Raw genomic sequence first — 19307 nt, forward strand, 5'->3', positions numbered from 1 at the left:
CCCTTCGCTGTTACCCCTTCCTCAAAACAAGGCAGCTGCTGCCAAAATGCATTCAGAACAGCTCGAACTTTAATGGGTTCTCAGCTGAAGACCGTTCTCTGAGGGGTTCAGGCTGGCAGTGTTGGCTGTCGCTCTGGATACTGAGGGACAGGGTGAACAGGTAAGGAAGGGGTGCAGTACCTCCCAAAGAGGCAGGGGATCCTAACGCTGGTGAATGGTGAGTAATGGGCCGTTCCTGCTGGGGCAGGGCTGGCACGCTAGGCCTGGGGCTCCGGTACCATCCTCCACCATTTGAAGGCAAAGGGCACCCGGCGGATGTTGGCACAGGCACAGAAGTCCCCGACTTCAGTCAGGTAGCAGTCAAAGTCATCAATGAAGGTGCACTGGAAGCCCAGGGGCTCTAGCAACTGGCAGATCTTTTTTTCCAGGCAGCAGGTACCCTTGATCTGGGGCCCAAAAGGCTTGGGGATGCCCAGATTTTTGCCCATCACCATCATCTGCAGCTGTCAGGATGGACAAGGCCTAGGTAGGGTGTCAGAGCCATGGAAGAAGGCCCCACCCCCAAACAGGGAAACGCAGCTGCCTCTGTGGTCAGGGCTAGACCTCCAGCAGCCCACACAGGGCACCTCGCTGGAGGCTCTGCCCCCTGCAGACATCACCAATCACCCTCCGCAAAATCCAACTCCCCTTTGCCTAATCCTCCTACGGCCCAGCCGTGTTTCGGCGAAACCGAAATCCTGGCTAGCCAAGGCCTGCCTCTGCAGACCTCCCCGGTTCCTTCCTCTGTTGTATTTCTCTTCCACCGGGCATGAGGTCTCCTTCACACCGTAGTCTTGGTGCCTCTCCTGGAATCCCCTCCCCGACCAGCTCTGGCGGTTGACTTCTGTCCACTTCTCGTTTCCTCAATCGCAGCCTCTTTTCCCCAAAGGCACTCCCCCCACCCCCCACCTTCACCCCTGCCTGCTCCCAGGAGCCTGTGTCATGCCCAGAGGGCCACACTGGTGTTGTGAAATTAAAAGCTACCCGTGTGTGACTGATGAATGCAGGGCCCGTGTCCCTAAGACTTGGGGGGGGGGGGGGACACAACTCCCTTCTTCCAAGTTTGGGGATGAGCCCAGGGCCTGGCCTATAGTCACTGCTTAGCCAGTTGCCCGGTCTGGGACCTGCTCACGTCAGGGGCGTTCCCTACCTGAGGAGGGAGAGAGGAGCTCCCACCTCCCTTCCTCTCAGGCACCACTGTCTGCCGTGCCCGTGCCTCTGGTCCAGCACCACGGATGTCAGGAGACCAGCCAGAGCGGGCGGAACGGACCCCCTCCCCAGCCCACCCCTGACGCTCCTCACCAGGTCAGGGAAGTACGGCCTCGCGTAGAACTTCCCCGTCTGCTGGTCGGAGGGGACGTTCATCAGCTGCTCCAGGCAGAAGAGCTGTGGGATGTCGATGATGTCCCTCTCGGCCAGGCCCAGCTCCTTCTTCACGATGTCACGGTTCAGGTTAATGCACTTCTGCGGGTCGGCAGAGGGCAGTTCGTGGGAATTGAGGAGCCCGGGGTATTGGCCTGACTCTGCCGCCATCTTGTCTTCATCGCTCTCCCTGTGCTGGGAGCCTTTCATGGCCTGCCCGCCCTCTGATAACCGTGCACACGGTTCCCTTTCTGAGGGGCGGTGGGGCTCAGAGGAAAGGCCAGGATCCCACAGCTGGGCTGGGCTGGGCGGGACAGCCACCGGTCCTAATTCTGTAGCATGAAGGCCAAAGGGCCCACAGTCCTGGCCAGAGTGGAGGCTCCAGGCAAGGTCAGGCAAAGAGGAAGTCCTGCCTTGGCAGGAACCCTGCTTCTTCCTTAAGGGATGTGAGCAGTTGCGCTGCCCCCGTCCTTGGGGGCACTTCCTCTCTCTGACCAACTGTTTCCCAGGTCTAGGCATAGGGTTTGTGACCTCCACCCTCAGGATAGGAGTCCCCAGGGCTGAGATGCAGTTCCCACCCTGCTGTACCAAGAGGCCTTCCCTGTTTAGCAAAGGTCAGCCCCCGTCGCATGGAGGCTCGGAATACCCCGCCACTAGGAGCCGTGAGGAGCCAGTGGGCAATGCTGTTTGGGCTGATCCTGTGACCTTGGGCAAGCCCGTGGCCTCCCCCAGGCCTCTGCTTCCCCCCCCCCCCCCAGACAGTTGGATGATCTCTTCTGGGAAACTCTTCTCCCCACAGCCAGGGGTTCACACCTTGAGACCCGAGGTGCTGAGTGACCCAAAACAGCGCTCATGGGCCACTTGAAGCATGGAGATGGCCCTCAGTCCAAATCTCTTGAATTTGGAGCTAAGTTCTTAGGGGATTCGGGGATGGGGTCTCCTTCATTTTCTGGTCAGACACGGGGCAACTTGAGTGGCAGAGAGAACAGGCCTTGGGATCAAATCCAGTCCCCCAACTCATGGCTTAGGTTTGCACCTGGCCTCTTACGCCTCGCTCTCCTCAGTTGCTCGGTGATCTCCAGGATCATAGTGTCTTTCTTGATGCTTGGGCTATAGTAGCTGCTCAGTTAGGACCTGGTCTACCTCCCCCCGCTTTTTGGAGAGGGGCCTTCACACCCTTGGCCCGTACCTCCACATATTCGTTCTGCTTTCTCATGTTTTCATCAGCTAGAAGTTGATGGATGGTATTGGCCTCCCTCCCTGTAGGAAAAAGGAGCGGGTGGGCAGGCTGTAGGCCAGGGAGCGATGCCTTCAGGGACAGGCCAGCCTCCCGGGCCCAGCTAACTGGGTATATCGTTGCCCCGGTGACCATGACAGATGGCCCGGCCAGTCTCCGAAGACCAATCTAAGGCCACACGTCCCATCTGGGGACTGACATCAGGTCCATGAAAACCCAGGGAGGGCTTTCACTGCCACCAGCCCCTTGGGCCTGGGGAGGCAGCCGGAGCAGGTGAGCAGGTGACTTGAGCCCCCACTCACCCCTCACCCGGGCAGCTCCATGCATCACTGGACCTGAACAACCCATGACCTTGACCAGATTATTTACTCTGCTGCCCCACGGCTTTGTCTTTAGGAAAGGGATGCCCGGTTCCAGTCCCCAGCTGAGGTAACACAAAGTCATTGCGTGTGGTGTGTGATTCGTGGTTCACACTTCCTGGATGTCACCTTCTAGAAGTGCTTCTAGGACCGTGTGATTCCTGGGCCCCACCCCAAAGGTTGATTCACCAGATCTGGGCGGGAGAGGGCAGAGCTGAAATTCTGCATTTCTAGAAAAAGCCCCCCCCCCCCCCCCCGGACACTGAAGCTGCACTTAGGGTAGCAAAGGTCTAGAGAACCTCCCAGCAACCCCCTCTCTGGATTCCCTCAGCATTTAGAACAGAAATGCTGTGCACCGGTGACGTTATCTGTCCACTGAGGTTTTCCACAGGGGTGACCAGGGGACCCCTGAACTCCCAACGCCCAGGCACCTAACTCCACATTCCCTGAGTGGATCCAGACAGGAGCGTTGGTAGCGCCTGGTTTTGCCTCCCCCCGCCGTCCCCCAGAGTCCTCTTTGCATATACTCCAGCCACCCCTCAGTCACCTAGGACTTCTGGCTGCCTGGTCTGCATGCCCCGAGACAGAACCAGATGTTCCGTGGTACAGGTTAGGCTTTTACGCTTTCCTGAGGCTCTTTCAAGCAGGAGGAACATAGGAAAACCGGCCCTCTGGGAAGGACCCCTGGGAGAGAAGGAGCTGGCCTCTGCCCCAGTGCCAAGGGGCTCTCCTTACCGTTGGAGAGGAGCTGATCCTCTCTGACCTCCTCAAACAGAGTCACGTCTCCGTAGCCCTCTCTCTGTTTCTCCTCAAACAGCCTGTAGCAGGAGCTGGGGCTGGCCAGGAGCAGCCGGAAGCCCTGGAAAGAGAACCAGGGTCAGATGCGAGCTAGCTTCCTCCCCAGAAGCTTCCAAGGGGCTTTAAAAGGTGGGAGGCCCCCCTCTCCACCCCCACCAGACCTTTTCGCCCTCACTCTTGTCCTGTGTGGGGATAAAGCACATGAACTCGTCTATGTGGCCGACCATCAGCCAATCCGAGAAGAGCTCCACCGGGGCCTGGACTCGCTGGGCGTAGAGGAAGTCCCGGAGGGCCTTGCTCATGTCTCGGCCCTCCTTGCTGAGGGGAAGACGGAAGGCACGGCCCCTGAGCCAACATGGTGTGGTTTAGGCCACCACCTACTCCCCTTGGGCTAGAGCAGTTGCTCAGTTAGGACCTGGTCTACATCCCCCCCCCACCCCACTTCTGGGGGAGGGGCCTTCACACCCTTGGCCCATACCTCTACATGGTCATTCTGTTTTCTCAGTTTCTCATCAGCCATCAGGCTCCCCTTCTGCTAACTGGCTGCTCTGACCCTTGGGCTCAAGTGACCGGTCCATAAACAATGGGCTAAGAATCTCTTACTCCGGCCCAACTCAGGACCGACGCCAGAGGATTCAAGCTCGAGAAATTCTGACCCCTGGGACACAAGTATCTCCTGGATGTCGATTAAGGGCCACCAAGAAGTCCATACATCTTGTGGGAGGAAGCTCCTAGAGGTCACTAGGCCAACCAAATTCAGCATCCTTCTAATGTAAACCCTGGAATCAAAAGGATGAAGTTTGTCTGCTTTTTCTACCCGGGGTCTCCTAGGACAACCAAAGGCTCAAAAATCCTTTCTGGGCAGTGTTAAGAATGTCCCCGAGCAGATGATCTGCCAAGTCGTGTGGAAGTTCCCTTCCAAGAGGCCACCACCTGGCCTCGTGCCTCACCTGGGGTAAAAGCAGCTGCCAATGAGGATCCTGCCTAGGGGGTATTCTTTCCCTCCCACCTTGACCGGCGGGGACACCATCAGGTTCCCAATGGAATCCATGCTGGCCACCCTGTGGTCCTGGGTGCACTGGATCACGTAACCGACCCCTGGGCTCTGGAAGGAGACCCAGTGGGGCAGGGATGTTAGGAAGGACGGGCTTTAGGCCCCAGTCTTACCCCTAATCCAGACTTTTGGGTAGATTCCCACCTCCCCGCCCCTTCCCCAGGAGGCCACTTGGGACCTCCCCCTCGCCACCCCATCGCTTCCAGGCAGCTGCCAGGTCCGACAGGTTGGACCGAGTTCAGATCAGCCAAACTGAGCCCCACACCAGTGAGTATTTCATGGGGAAATCTTCCAGCGTGAGGGCCCGAGGGGTGTCGAGGACAAAGGAGAGCGTCTTGTGGGGAGCCTGGGTGTAACAGAAGGCCATCTCGTCCTGGAGGAGACGGGAAAAAGAGTTGAGTTCTCCCTGCTCCCTCGGCCAGTTTTCCTGCCTGTGTTATTGGCCCGCCGGTCACAATGCTTCCCGCACCCAGGCCACCTCTAAGAAGGGGCGCAACGGGAACCCCTTCCGCCCACTCCTGCTTGGCCCTGGACACCCAGCTCAGGCATCCCCTTCTCTGGGGCTGGCCCAGACCCGTTCTCCAACTCGTCACGTTTAAAGCCAGAGTCACCTCAGATCCCTCCTCCCGTACCCCGTCCATGAACAAGCCTCGTTTCATGTCATGGGGACGGGACGGGGCGGGGAGGGCGGGGCGGGGCGGGGAGGGCGGAGCTCCTCTCTGGCACCGGTCAGGGGAAACCGCCACGTTCTCGCCCCCAAGTTACTGCAGTTGCCCTGCAGCCAGTTCTCTTTGGTTCTTGCCCCTTCCTAAGACCAGTTCTGTATTTCTCAGCCAGAAGGGACTTTTCAAAACCTAAATCAGAACACTTCCCTCTCGAGGCCCTCCCATCTCATTGTGAACTTGTTTCCGCCCCTTAACCTTGGCTTTAAAAAAAGGTCCCTAATATAGGATCTGGCTCTTCCCCACCTCGGACCTTGTCGCTTTGATCCAGCCCCCACCCCCCACCCCTACCACCCCAGCCCTTCTGTTCTCCAAACCCTCCAAGTACATGTCCACGTTCGGACCTTCACATCAGCTGTGCCTCTGCCCAAAGAGCCCTGATGTCTAATCTAGCACCTACCCCCAATCTTTGTCTGGCCAGCTCAGTTTCCTGAATTTGAAGATTTTCCCGACTGTCTAGAGACTCCCTACGGCATCATCTTCACAAGACTTAGAGAGTCCTGTGTCCTTGCTAGAGCCGGGCACGATCTGGCCCATCCTGCTTTATCTCCAGCACTCGGATCGATGCCCGGCCTAGGGTCATCACTCGGCTGCTCGTGGGGAGCAGAGCGCCGGACCTCGGGGTCCTGCCAGGTCGGGCTGGACGCTGAAGCGGGGAGCCCTGCTCTAACCGCCAACATGTGAACGTGCCAGACCCGTTAGCACCTGGGTGTTCTGTGCGTTCTCGAATGGGAAGAGAGTGGGTTGCCCCAGGGGCGTGGGGGGGGGGCGGGGTTTACCTGGAGCCACCTGCCCAGGCGATTGGGGTCCTCGTAGACAGATGCCACTTGGCTGTTACTCTTCTCGCTCAGCTCCATCACCGTGTTGACAAAACCTTCGACCTGCAGCTCTCTGCCACGGGAGAGAAGCCAGCCCTGGGGGAAGCCTTCAAGACTCCGGTCACGGTCACGGCCTCGCTGCCCCAGGGCCGGGGGTGGGACACCTCTTTCTGGTCAGGAGAGAGGACGCCTCCGGCCACAAGGTGAGCAGAGCGGCCCTCTCCTGCCTCCTGGAGCACCAGCCGGTGCTTACCGCGTCTCGCTTAGCAGCACTCAGCGCATGGCGGAGTCGGGTCAGGAATTGCCAGCGTCAGTCCCTGCTCTGGTTCCCTAGGACCCTGCTTTGTCTCCGCCCCTGCAGTCACACCCCGCGCGTGCCTTCGACCCCTGCTCCAGGCTCTCTCACCTCAGTCTACCCAGAGGAGGCTGGATTTTTCTCCCAAGAAGCCAAGCAGCTCAGCGCCCCCTTGGGAGGGCCAACGAGGTGGTCACATTTGCGTGGGGGTGGGGGTGGGGGTGGGGGTGGGGGTAGACCCTGGGGTCTTAGCGCTGTCGTGCACAGCAGCAGGCTTACGGGACCATGAGATTCCTCGTTGGAGATACACAGTAATGTCTGAGGCACGCATTAAGACCGCTCATTTTACAGACAGATCGTCAGGAGTTGAACGCCAGCAAGGTCATACTGTTGGAACTGGGCTAGAGTCTCAATTCTGACACTTCCCACGCCCAAGACTTGCTTTGTTCTTCCATGATCCCCAAGAACCGATTTCTTAGGTCAACACAGACAAGGCTGCAGGGAGCTCAGAAACCCGACGGGCGCCCCTGGCAAGGCCCGGGACAGTCTGCGGATGCGTGCTGGGGGAAGGAGGTGTAATCGCAGGCCGGCAGCTAAGCTGGATCACGCTGTGCCTGCATACCTCCTCCGCGGGAGAGTCCTAGGAGACCAGGCTTTCAGCAGATGCCGCTTATGTAGTGAACGTCAATCTCCAAAGACAAAGTAGAAGGGTCTGGGGTCTGGGGTCTGGGGTCTGGGGATCTGTTGTCAGCAAAATCCCTTAAGCTCTTCCTTTTTTATTCTGAAAGGCATTCCTCTGGAGAGCCCTACTCCATGGAAGCACCCCCACCCCCACAGAAGGGCTATCTGCTATCCCCCCCCCCGGACGCAGAGGAGGTAGAGATCCCCCTCGCCATGAGGTACCACACGGGGGCAATTGTACCACCTCCAAGATCTCACTCCGGCATCCGCCAGGTTTTGCTGCCTCCATTTCCGGCTCGCCCTCGCTGGGACCTCTGGTCCTCAGCTGCTGTCTGAGGTTCTTGACCTTTCTCCTCGGTTGGCTTGGAGTCTAGGATCGTCGTCATTAAACGCTCGCCCCTGTGCTTGGGGCTGACTCACACAGCAGAACCCCCCCCCCCCCCCCCAGTCAGCCCAGTTCCGTATTTTCTTCTTCCCTAGAACTCCAGTCACTGAAGACAGCTGGAGCAAAGCCCCTGGTGACAGCCTAACCTGGTCCTTAGCACTGGACGGCCATCCTAGGACATCCCCAGTCCCTTTGCTCTGTTCTCCCTCCTGGAGCTGTGGGCAAGCGGTCCTTGTACCAGATCTGTGGACACGTCCTGCCAGCTCGGTTCCTGGAGCTGCCTTTTCCCTCCTGGTAGATTCTTCTCTGCTGGATCATTCCAGCCGTATTGTTCTTGGTTTCCCACCTTAAAAAAAAATGGCCTTCCCTTGCCCCTCCCCGCCACCCCCCTTCTTGCTTTCCCCGTTCAGACCATTTCCTTTGGAGTTTTGCTAAGTCCAACCTTCCCGTCGTCCTTCAGTCCTTCTGCACCCACCGTTCAGGGTTTCTTGCTGCACAACAGGTGCCCTGCATCTTGCCAAACCCGATGGCATCTCCTCTCTTCCTCTTGGGGTTTCACCTGGTATCCCCGCCTCCCTTAACGCCTGGGTCTCCACCCTCCTGGTTTTTAATCGAGCTTCTCTTCCTTCGCGGTTGCCTTTGCTAGATTCTTGTCCAGAGCAAAGTGTTCGATCCCTCCAGAGCTCACTGCTCGGCCAGCTCTCCGGCGCGCACTTGCTCCTCAGCTGGGCGTGGCCAGGCCCGTGGCCTTGAACATCCTCCACCTGCCAGGCCCGCCCGGACTGGTCTCGAGCTTCCAAGACGGTCCCTTGAGCTCCAGAAGCTTAGAAACCCAACAGGTGCCTCCAGGTTCAAGTCACCAGAACCAAAGCACCCATTCCACCCCATGTCACAGCAAGGACACCACCATTCGCCTTACTGCAGACCCCAAACTCAGGGCACAGTCTCCTTTCTCTGTAGCCTGTGCATCAGCTAACCTGGTCGGGGCAGGGATGGGATGGGGTGGGGTGGGGTGGGGTGGGGTGGGGTGGGGTGGTCTACCTTCAGTACACCCCTGAGTCAACTGCTGTGCTCCCACCCGCTGGCCTGAGCCACTGCTGTGTCCTATGTCCGGCCTGTGCCATTGCAGTGGCTGTACTCGTCCCTGCCTTCTGCTGGGACCCCTGGTTTTCCATATGGCCGGAGCGATTGTACACACAGGACCGTTGATGGTTTCCCATCCGTTTTACCAGCCCGGGTCCTTGGCCCCCTTCTCCCTGTCCTGGCTTCCCCGTGGTCAGGCGTGGCCCTCTGCAGGCCAATTAGCACACGAGAAGCGGGTCAGGAGGCTTCCAGGCCTCAGCAGCGACAAGTGACAGCTTTGCCTGGGCTTTGTCTCTTCTGCTCTCCTAGAGGATGGAGCTCGGAAGTGCCCGGCAGGCGGGGAAGGACTGAACGGAGCTGGGGCCCCTGAGAAACCGTGAGAACGATGTTGCCCTCCTACCCGTGGGCATCCGGGCGGGAGAAAGTGGACTTTAAACCACCGCATTTGGGGTCTGTCACAGCCCAGGAGGCCCTGCTGCCTTGGCCGGGTCCTCTCCTACCTGCTCTCTCCTGGCCCTCCAGGTCCCCTGGCTGTCCCCGGAGCATACGCCTGTCCTTACCTCTCTACGTCCTTCACCCTGCTTGCCAACCCAGGACACCACCTGAAGTCGTGCCGCTGTCTCCCCAGGACGGGTGAGGGACGGTCACATCCACGGCTCTGTCCCTAGCATCATGCGCATTTAAACGGGACTTTTGGTAGGACCGGGGCAGGGGTGGGGGGGGTCCTGGGGATAGGACTGGGCAGTTCAGGCAGAAGGATCTCACTTGCCCGGGGAGAAGTCTCTAGTCCTTTTTACCCCCGTCACCACGCAGACACAGAAAAGAGTACCACTTATGGAAAGGACAGGACACAGGCACCCAAGGGCCTCTTACCTGCACAGGTAGACCTCTAGAGGCATCTGCGTGCTGGGAATGAAGACACAAGGGGCCACCCGGAATACCACGGTGTCTTTGTATACCAGGGTCTCTGGAATGGACTGAAACATCAGACACGGTCCCGTCAGTGACCCTGTGCGGAATCCACCCTCCCCCAGCACCCCTGCAGGCCGCCAGCCACCCAGCTCAACCCGCCTCCGGCCCTCACCCGTCCCCCGCGGCCTTCTCCCAAAGGCGGCAGGAAACCCGTGCTTTCCCTTGCCGAGCCTGGCCTTCCCCTGTCCCTGCCCACCTTGAGGTGCAGGGGGCTACCTTCCCCCATAGTCCCCGGTGCGGGGGCTGCTGGTCTACTCGGGGGACGTACCGGGTCTGGAGATTCCTGCACCAGGGAGACCGAGTAGGAAATCAGGCCCGAGAAGTCGGCAGACGGGAATTCCGCAGCTTCGACGTAGAAGGTTTCCTTCAGGTGGTTCTCGAGGGGGGCAAAGGTGTACGTGTGCTGGCCAGGCCCCAGCAGCACCTCAAAGGTGCTCGAGCTGTCTTCTGAGGAGGAGAGAAGGGACAGGCCAGCTCCTGACGTAGCCTAGTGCCGGTCTCCACATCCGACGGTCAGGGTACCGGCTCGTTCCTCTGGTCAGAGGGACAAGGCGCTCCCAGCCCCAGGAGAACGGGAGCCGAGCCGGCTTTTCTGTGCCCGCAGTTGTGGCGACCGTGCAGGAGGTCACAAACGAGCATTTGTTCGCGAACGAGGGCCCCCCAGACGCTGCTCTCAAAGCCCTGTCACACCTCGAGGGCTGGGGCTCAGAGGAGGACGGCTGTCTTCAAGGCGCTCGGTCCAGGGTAAAGGCTCACGGGAGGTGGTTCTCCCCTTTGACCCCCTTTGGGGAAGAGATCCTAAAAAGCCTTAAAGGGGCAAAGGTGAGCCTGGCAGCCTCGTCTGCAAAGTCGGACGCTGCTTAAGTAAGCGCTAGGAAGGCGTCCGTGAGAACGGCCTGTTGGCTGGGCTCCAAGGGTTTCCTGAGAAGCCAAGGAAAGTTCCCATCAGCTGTGTGGAGCCCACCTCCTTCCGGCTTCTCAGGTTGTGAAATAAAAAGCCACGCACGGAAGAGAGAAAGAGAGAAAGAGAGAGAGAGAAAGAGAGACAGAGAGAGAGAGAGACAGAGAGAGAGAGAGACAGAGAGAGAGAGAGACAGAGAAAGAGAGAGACAGAGAAAGAGAGAGAGAAAGAGAGAGAGAGAAAGAGAGAGAGAGAGAAAGAGAGAGAGAGAAAGAGAGAGAGAGAGAAAGAGAGAGAGAGAAAGAGAGAGAGAGAGAGAGAAAGAGAGAGAGAGAGAGAAGTTGACCGTATCCTGTGGTTGTCTCTGGTTAATCCGATCCCCGATCTGTTCGTTCTCCATTTCCAGAGGTCCTCCTCCCTGACCGGAGGCCGCCAGGCTTCCCTACCTGACTTCCTCGCCACTATTCTCCTACTTCTGACCCCCTTCCCCCCTGTGACCGCCCGGCCCTGACGGCAGCTGCTCCTCTGCAGAGCCTCTCGACAGACCCCAGGCCCAGGGAATCCCACTCTAGGTTTACTGTGGCCACCGAGGCCCTGAACGACCCGGGCACCGCATCCCGTGCAGACCTCACGCACGGCAGGTGCCGGCTGCCTTGGCCTCCGGTTCCAACGTGCCAGCAGAGGGCCGCTGCGGCCACTGCCATCCCCCGGGGCACAGGCACGGCTCTGGCTCACTGGCCTCTCGCTCTGGGTCACGGCACTGCCGTGGCCTGCGTAGGGGCCGTGCTCCTCCAGACGCGGCCCAGCTACTTGTAGGTCTGCAAGAAAACCTTACGGGCACCGACCGCAGCTGCCGGCCCCGGGTGCTCCGGCTTCTCCTGCCGCCGGCCACTTATGGGCTGTGCCGGCCGGACAGCTCCGGCTGGGAATGCTCCCGGGGCCCCCTGCCTCTCTGGTCCAACCGAAGGCTCCTTCGCTGCCCCGGAGCCAGGCCTGGAGGCGGCCAGCCTAGACAGGGCGGGAGGGACCCCCGAAGCTGCCCAGCACAGCCCTTTTGACTGGATGCAGAGGTTCACAGCTGGTGCGCTCGAGCCCCACGGGGTTCCCAACCGCACACACCGGATTGTTCCGGCCACCACGTGCCACCCGACAGCCGCCTCTGCGGGCCCGGCACCTCCCGCTGCACCAGGGCCCTGAGCTCCCCATGGCCGCTGCACCCAAAGGGGACTCCTCACGGAGTGCTGGAGCGAGAGGGTCCATCCTGGGTGCCCGTGGACGCCCACGCACCCTCCTACCCTTTGAGGCAGGTGCTGTGACCGCCACCCTCGTGAGCCGGGTGAGGAGGGAGAAAAGGTGCCTCACGACCCAGACAGGTGCCTTCCTGCCCTGTTCGCACTCCGTTCTCCGCTCCACTACCCTTGACCTCAAGCCACCCCCGCCCCCCCAGCCCCTGCTCGGCCTCTGGCTGTCTACCCCTAGCAGGCTTCGAGAGCAGGGAGCGAACGCGTCCTTCCAGAGCGAGAGCCCCAGCACGCAGAGTCAACGCTGATCTGAGCTGTGTTTGTTCTCCTACCTTCCGTGTACCGCGGGGTCTGTTCTTCGAACCTTCCAGCCCATTTCTTCATCCCGCAAGAATCCTCATCCCGTGGAAGGACACGCTCGCAGATGAGGCCACCGGCTCCTTCCTTTCTGCGCCCGACTGCCCCCCTCAGCCTCCTCCGTGGACTATTTCTTTTTTTTTTTTTTTTTTTAATTTTTTTTTTAACGTTTTTTTATTTATTTTTGAGACAGAGAGAGACAGAGCATGAACGGGGGAGGGGCAGAGAGAGAGGGAAACACAGAATCGGAAGCAGGCTCCAGGCTCTGAGCCGTCAGCCCAGAGCCTGACGCGGGGCTCGAACTCACAGACCGCGAGATCGTGACCTGAGCTGAAGTCGGCCACTTAACCGACTGAGCCACCCAGGCGCCCCCTCCGTGGACTATTTCAAGCACAGACTCGTCGCAAGGCTCTGTGCCGCCCCAGATGCCAATCTCCACGCTCACGGCTCGGACGTCACCTCCGCACAGCTTGTTGGCACCTTCCTGTCTTTTCAGCTCACCGAGACCCCAACCTCTGCAATCCTTCAACCCGGCCCCCACCCTGCCTACTGCCGATTCCTCTTTTCATCCCCCCCCACACACATTCCGGGAACCATGGCTAAACCCACTCCCTTGCACACGCCATCCACTCCCACACCAAGACCTCAACTCTGGTTAAGCCAGATCCATCAAGCTCTCTTGGGGGCGCCCGGGTGAGTCAGTCGGTTAAGCACCTGACTCTTGATTCCTGTGTCTCCCTCGCTCTCTGCCCCTCCCTCTGCTTGCACTCTTCTCGCGCTCAAAAATAAAGAGAAAAATAAAGCTCTCTTGCACCCACGCAGCCAGAGGAGCCACCATGCTGAAAAGACCCCCCCATTGGGAGAGGACCAAACCTGAGTCACCCTGGACACTACCCACTAGACACTGGTGTCCCCCTCCCATCCAGGAGGGCTCCCGATTCTCATAGTCTCATCCTTAGATGCGCTCCCTCCCCTCCGCTGGGTCAGTGCTACCCGCACGGGTGTGCTGCGTTCTGCCGTCTTCAGACATCCCCCCACCCCAGCCTCCCAGTCACTACCTCCACAAGGTCCCCTTTACGGCGGAGTCCTCGGCCGTAGACCCACGGCCTGCCCACTTTGCCGTGGCTCCTGGCCCCACGGCTCTTAGCAGATCGTGAATGACGGTCGTTTTGAAAACAGATTTTTTTGTACCATCGATTTGATCAGCGACACCATCAGCCATGGTGGATCATGGCCCCCACGCAAGGCTTCCTTCCCTTGGTTTCTAGAACTTCAGCTCTGGCTGTTGATTTTCTCCAGAAGTTCCTCCTCGGACTCCTTTGCTCTAGCTTATAGAGAGAGAGCCGTGGTTCTCCCACTAGAGCCTGCTGCAGAATCCCCTAAGGGTTCGTGAAAACGCCGCATGCTGGGTACCCCTGCCCGGTGGGTTTTAAACGCATTTTTAAAAAACTGAGCTCCGCTCCCAGGGTGGGGCTCAGACTCGCAACCCCGCAATCACGAGTCACACGCTCCACTGACTGAGCCAGCCTTGCGCCCGGCTCCCCCTGGATTCGTGAATGCTTTAAAAACAAAACAAAACGCCTTCATCTCTCCCCCCGACATGGGGCTCCAACGCCTGACCACAAGATCGAGGGTCGTATGCTCTACCAACCTGGCCAGCCAGGCGTCCTTCGACAACCAAACAAACTTCAGTAAGACCCTGACAGCCTGACACAGAGGATGGAGTCCCATGTTCAGCGGGCTACACGGATCACTGCCTCCGTCATCCACACGCGGCAGGCAGCCCCGGGCAGAGCAGTCCTCGTGGCCCAAACCAGGCTTACACCCATGGGTCTACGGCTCACTCCCAGCCCACGTGGGGAAGGACCGCGTACAACCGACGTGGGCAGCCTTTCCTGGCCAGTCCCACGCCACTTCCAAGTTCAGCTGCCGTCTACAGAAGGGACGGAGCAGAAGACCGAGCCAGGGCCCCCGCGCGCAGGGGAGGAAGCGGCCGAGACCTGCTCTCCAGAGCCGGACGCCGAGGGATGGACGTGGTACGGAGAGCAGAGCCCTGCCCGGTCGCCCAGCCGAGCGAAACTTGGCTCTGAGAGAAGGAAACACACCGGTACAGGCCTCCAGAAGCAGCGTTAAACCTCAGCTTGAGGAAGCTGGAGGCACGGAATGCCAAACCGGTGAAGGTAGACCAGAAGGCTGGTTTGTTCAAGGAGGTCCTGCTGGAGGTGGACGTGTCCCCTTCCTAAGCCACAGCTTGTGTGCCTTTACCTGTAGGACAGGGATGTGCCACCCGCCTTCCAGGCCGCAAGGGCTCCGGCTGGGCGGGGTGGGGCATGGTGCCTGGGGCGAACGTGCTAGCACGTGCTACTCCGCTCCTTGGGCTCTGAGTTCTGGAAACTTCATACGGTGGGCTCTTGGAAGAGGAGGGAAGACAGACTCTTCTGGAAGAGGCAGCTGGCAGAAGAGCTTACCTGATCTGAGGACGTGGGGCCAGTATGCATTGCTGCCCTCCAGCTGCGGAAACCCCATGGGGTGGGCACGATCGTCACCCCCACTGGGGGAAGGTGGCTTGGGGGCCACGTGGGTGACTCACCCACGTGTACAGACTTAGTCTTTGGAAGTGGCAGCCAGAGAGTCCCCGGGACACACGTGTGGCCACACCAGGCCCCGACCAGCAGCCCTAGGTCCCAGCAGCCCTAGGTCCCAGCAACCCTAGGTCCCAGCAACCCTAGGTCCCAGCAGGCCTGCTGGGAGCGACGTGACCGCGGCTGCTCCCGGCGCGATGGAAACATGGGCGAAGCCAGAGCTGGTGCCAGAACACTCACTTTGGGGCCGGTAGACTCTTGCCTTCTCTGCCTCTTCCTTGGAGGTGTGGAGAACCAGCCGGTATTTCTTTAAAGTGCAGCTGGGCCCTTGAACATTCAGGGTCATCTGGGACAGACTCTTGATCTCTGGGCAAAAGACAAGGTAAAAGGTGGAGGGGCCTCTGCAGGCCAGCGCTCCAGAGGTAGAGGGAGGCGCGGTAAGGCCCACGGTTGGGGCTCGTGGATCGGAGCGCTGGGGACCTCGGGGCTCCCGCTCTGGCCCGGCCCTGCCGTAGGTCTCGGCTACTTGCTCCCCGCGTGGCCACAGGCAACCGGCCAGCCTTGGGGTCCGCTTTGAGTTAGGACAGCACTCACCCCACGCGGTTGGGGGGAGTGCACGGCCCCCGCAAACACCAAGAATAGGGCCTGGCACGGCCAGTTCCGTGTGGGTTCCCCTCCAGCCTTGGTGAGAACCAGGGCACCCCTTTATACCGCCAAGACCTAGAACGTTGGCCCCGACCTCAGGAGAGGACCAGATCCAAGACTGCTTTTGCCTAAGGCAGAAGGGATCCTGCCCCAGGTCACGAGAGGGTTTTTAGGGAGATGCTCGCATACCCCTCGTGTGTGTTCACTTAGACTCAACTACTTTGTGAAGCCAGCTGTATCATCCCCATTTTACAGATAGGGAGAGTGAGACCAGGGAAGTTAACACGCTCAAGTCTGTGGCCAGGAAATAGTTTGTTATCCAGTATCAAGGACCCAAGGGGCCAGGTGGCTTCTTTCCTCCTCGCTATAAACTTCAAGCCTCTGACAAGCCGAGACTTTAGGCACAGGGCGTCTGGGTGGCTCAGTTAAGCATCCTGATGGGCTCAGGTCGCGATCTCCTGGTTCGTGAGTTCAAGCCCCGTGTCGGGCTCTACGTGGCTATCTCAGGGCCTGGAGACTGTTACAGATTCTGTGTCTCCCTCTCCGCCCCTTCCCTGCTTGTGCCCTCGCTCTCAAGAATAAACATTAAAAGAGAGACAGACAGACAGACACAGTTTAGGCTCAGAGGGGGACCTCAACCTAGAATCTGCGTTTGCTGAGGGCTGTGGCAATGAAACCCCAGGGAAAGCTCGGTGCCACGAAGCAAAGGTGGCAGGGGTCCCAGGACAGCGAGAGGCCAGTTCTTACCCTCGGGAAAGAACACCCTCGTGGTCTTCTTGTCCATGCTCTGGCCCTTGTCAGTAGGGCTGCAGTTCACAAGCAGGATGGCGCCCCAGCCACTGGGTCCCCAGACCCAGTTTTTCTGCAAACGTAACAGGAATGCTGATTCAGGAGGAAGCCGGGTAAATCCTGCTTCCCAGACAGGCCCCCACACATCAGGAGCAGAGCCAAGACTTTCTCCAGGGGGACAGGGACCTCTTTGCCAACGCAAGTGCTTAATAGGAGAGGGTGAGGTCAGGGGAGCGAGTCGAGAGGGAGGGAGGAAGCTGGATGTGGGTCACAGCTCCCTGCCTGGTCTCAGTGCCGGGGGAGCAGGGATACAGGCGAACGAGAGGAGACCCGTCCCGTGCGGAGGGGCCAGTCCCAGGTAACCACATAACCAGGCTAGGATGGGGGGCCAGCGTCCCCAGACGTTTTCGTTTTGGGGGCAGAGCTAGAAATGGACGGGATCAGCTCTGACTGTATTGCAGGAACGGGACTTCAGAGGCGTTAGCAAATCCAGAGAGAGTCTGTGGGCCCACGCCCTTCCCCGGGCACCCTCACCTTAGCCTGCCTGTCACTGGCCACCTCGACTTGCCCGCTGCGGTAGATGTCCACGTCTAGGGAGACCACTGAAACGAGAGGGAAATTCACCACCACCACCTAGACCTGCCGGATGGAGCCTCGAGGCGGTAGGTGATCCCAGCGCTGCCCGAAGCTGGGGCCAGGGATCAGGGATGCCCCACCTCCCGGGCATGCTGCCAGCTTCGAAGAAGAAAGCTCCTCAGAGGCCGACAGCCTCCCGTGAGCAAGCCTGGAGAGGACCGGTATCTGGGCGTCTCCCCCAACCTCCCGGCAACCCCCAGAACGATTCCACCGTGGTCCTGATGCTATCTCACGCCACTTGGCCTCTACCCAGGTGACGCCTACCTAGAGGGCCCGCTCTCCAGCCTTCTGGAAAGCTCTTGGCACTCTCAGACTTAGGAAAGGCTCCATACGTGGCGATTCCAAGCCTGTCAGAACTTCAAGATCCAGGCTCTGCCCAAAGATCAGCACCGAGGCTCCTCGTACAGTTTCTACGTTCTCCACCTTGTACGCCCCCCGCCGCCCACGGGCCACCGTGTGCCTTTACCCTGGCTGTTTTTATTCACAGCTCCCATCTGATGTGCCAGGTCCCGACCGGAACGTCAGGGCCACGGAAACAGACCACGATGGCCGCATACACTTAGCGCCTGGTATGGATGCTCAGGGACCAGATACTATGAACCTCGTCATCTTCAGTCTTAGGGAAGAGCGTGTGAGCGTGCGCATACACAACTCCTCCCCCCCCCGCCCCCCGCAAGGGGTGAAGACGGAAGTAAAATGCACATCCTGCCCGATGGTAGAAATGCCATAGGAAACAGGGGAGCAGGTGGAGGGATAGGCTTTAGTTTTAGGGCATCAGAGGAGTCTCCCAAATTGAAACGTGAACAGAGGCCCAAAGGAGGCATAAAAGTGATCAGTGTCCATGTTTAGGGAAAAGCAATTAGAAGAGGAGGTGCCAAGCGGCAAGGTCAAAAGTCAAGCGGCCAGGGTGCCCTGGGCGCCCACAAAACCTGGGTGGGAGGGAGGCCAGCTCTGACCCGGGTACGCAGAAGCAACAGAAGGCTTTGATCCCCGGAGACCTTATCAGATGGCCTTCTGGAGACGCACCGCTCTGGGGGGATGGCAAGGATGAGGCAGGGAACCCACGCAGGGACCCAAGCAAGAGGAGGGTGGCTTGGACCAGCCAACAACGTCCAAGTGGCCTGTGGCCGCATTCCAGCCAGCTTTGAGGAAACGGCGGCAAGGTACGGGGATTGACGTGGGCAGGGGGGAGAAGGAAGGGGGACATCCAGGGTTGGGGCCCGACCAGCTAGAAGCACGGACCATGGTCCACGGTGATGGGAAGACCGTCAGCAAGGGAGGCGCTGGAGGGAGAGAGAACGAGTTCAGTTTGTGTCCTCCTACTCCGCCACCTTCCCCAGAAGTAGAGCCAGTTCCATTTGGGATAGATTAAGTTGGAGACCTTGGTTAGACAGGAAGGAACACTGGGTCAGCAGATACAGGGGTCAAGTTGGCGGGAGATGCCCGGCCGGAAGAGTTTGGGGGGGGGGGGTCCTGACTGCAGAGCCACGTGACCTGCTGCCTGAGCCTGAGGCACTCCCACCAGGCTGGGGTGGGTGGCTGGGTGATAAAAGATCCAGCAAAAAGGACCCGAGAAGGAACAGCCGGCTGGGTAGGAAGGAAACAGAGTGCGGGGTCCCTGAAAAGGTTTCAAGTAGAAAGTGTCAAAGGGTAACCGGTTGTATTAAGGCTGCTGTCAGGTCAAGGCAGGGGAAGACAGAGCAGACTACTGGGCTTAGTGAAGCAGAGGTCGTTCAGGTCCTTCCTAAGGGCAGTGGGGGGTCGGACTTGACAAAGACAGACAGACAGGGGGTGCAGAGTTAGGGGAGTGGAGCTCGAAGAGGACACAGAATCAGATCTCAGAGAGCACAGGTTAGTTACATCTTGTTCCTTAAGGAGAATAGGCATACAGCCTGCTCCCATTAAATGAATGGATGGGATGGCAGGGCGCCTGGGTGGCTCAGTCGGTTAAGCATCCGACTTCAGCTCAGGTCACGACCTTGAGGTTCATGAGTTTGAACCCCACGTCGGGCTCTGTGCCGACAGCTCAGAGCCTGCAGCCTGCTTCGGATTCTGGGTCTCCCTCTTTCTTTACCCCTCCCCTGCTGGTGCTCTGTCTCTCCCTCTCTCTCAAAAATAGATATTTAAAAAAAAAAAAAAAGGGGGGGGTAGGATAGCTTGTTCTGGAATGATCCAGAAGAGTGGAGAAAGGGGAGTGGCTTCCTATGGCAGCAAGTTGCTGAAGGAAGGTTCTGAATGAGAGGGGGAAGGATCGAATGGGAGCATGAACCAATCACCAGACAGACCTACCAACAGTGGTACCCGGGGAGGCGGGAGGCGGGAGGCGGGAGGCGGGAGGCGGGAGGCGGGAG

The 19307-nt window shown here is 59.2% G+C and overlaps 1 protein-coding gene across 1 annotated transcript in view; it reads right to left on the reverse strand.

Moving 5' to 3' along the window:
* Nucleotides 1–8: 8 nt before the first annotated feature.
* PADI6 (peptidyl arginine deiminase 6) overlaps nucleotides 9–19307 on the reverse strand; it is a 22428-nt gene continuing 3129 nt past the window's right edge. Inside the window, exons 4-16 of the mRNA XM_049617975.1 lie at nucleotides 16855–16922; nucleotides 16279–16393; nucleotides 15127–15252; nucleotides 10074–10252; nucleotides 9707–9810; nucleotides 6351–6462; nucleotides 5115–5222; nucleotides 4746–4900; nucleotides 3957–4113; nucleotides 3733–3856; nucleotides 2591–2661; nucleotides 1342–1503; nucleotides 9–503 (exon numbers count right to left, since the gene is read on the reverse strand). Of these exons, the coding sequence (XP_049473932.1) occupies nucleotides 258–503; nucleotides 1342–1503; nucleotides 2591–2661; nucleotides 3733–3856; nucleotides 3957–4113; nucleotides 4746–4900; nucleotides 5115–5222; nucleotides 6351–6462; nucleotides 9707–9810; nucleotides 10074–10252; nucleotides 15127–15252; nucleotides 16279–16393; nucleotides 16855–16922 (1727 nt within the window). The 3' untranslated portion in view covers nucleotides 9–257. The remainder of the gene's footprint in view (nucleotides 504–1341; nucleotides 1504–2590; nucleotides 2662–3732; nucleotides 3857–3956; nucleotides 4114–4745; nucleotides 4901–5114; nucleotides 5223–6350; nucleotides 6463–9706; nucleotides 9811–10073; nucleotides 10253–15126; nucleotides 15253–16278; nucleotides 16394–16854; nucleotides 16923–19307) is intronic.

Source organism: Panthera uncia (genome assembly GCF_023721935.1).
Source record: "Panthera uncia isolate 11264 chromosome C1 unlocalized genomic scaffold, Puncia_PCG_1.0 HiC_scaffold_4, whole genome shotgun sequence".
Lineage (NCBI taxonomy): Eukaryota > Metazoa > Chordata > Mammalia > Carnivora > Felidae > Panthera > Panthera uncia.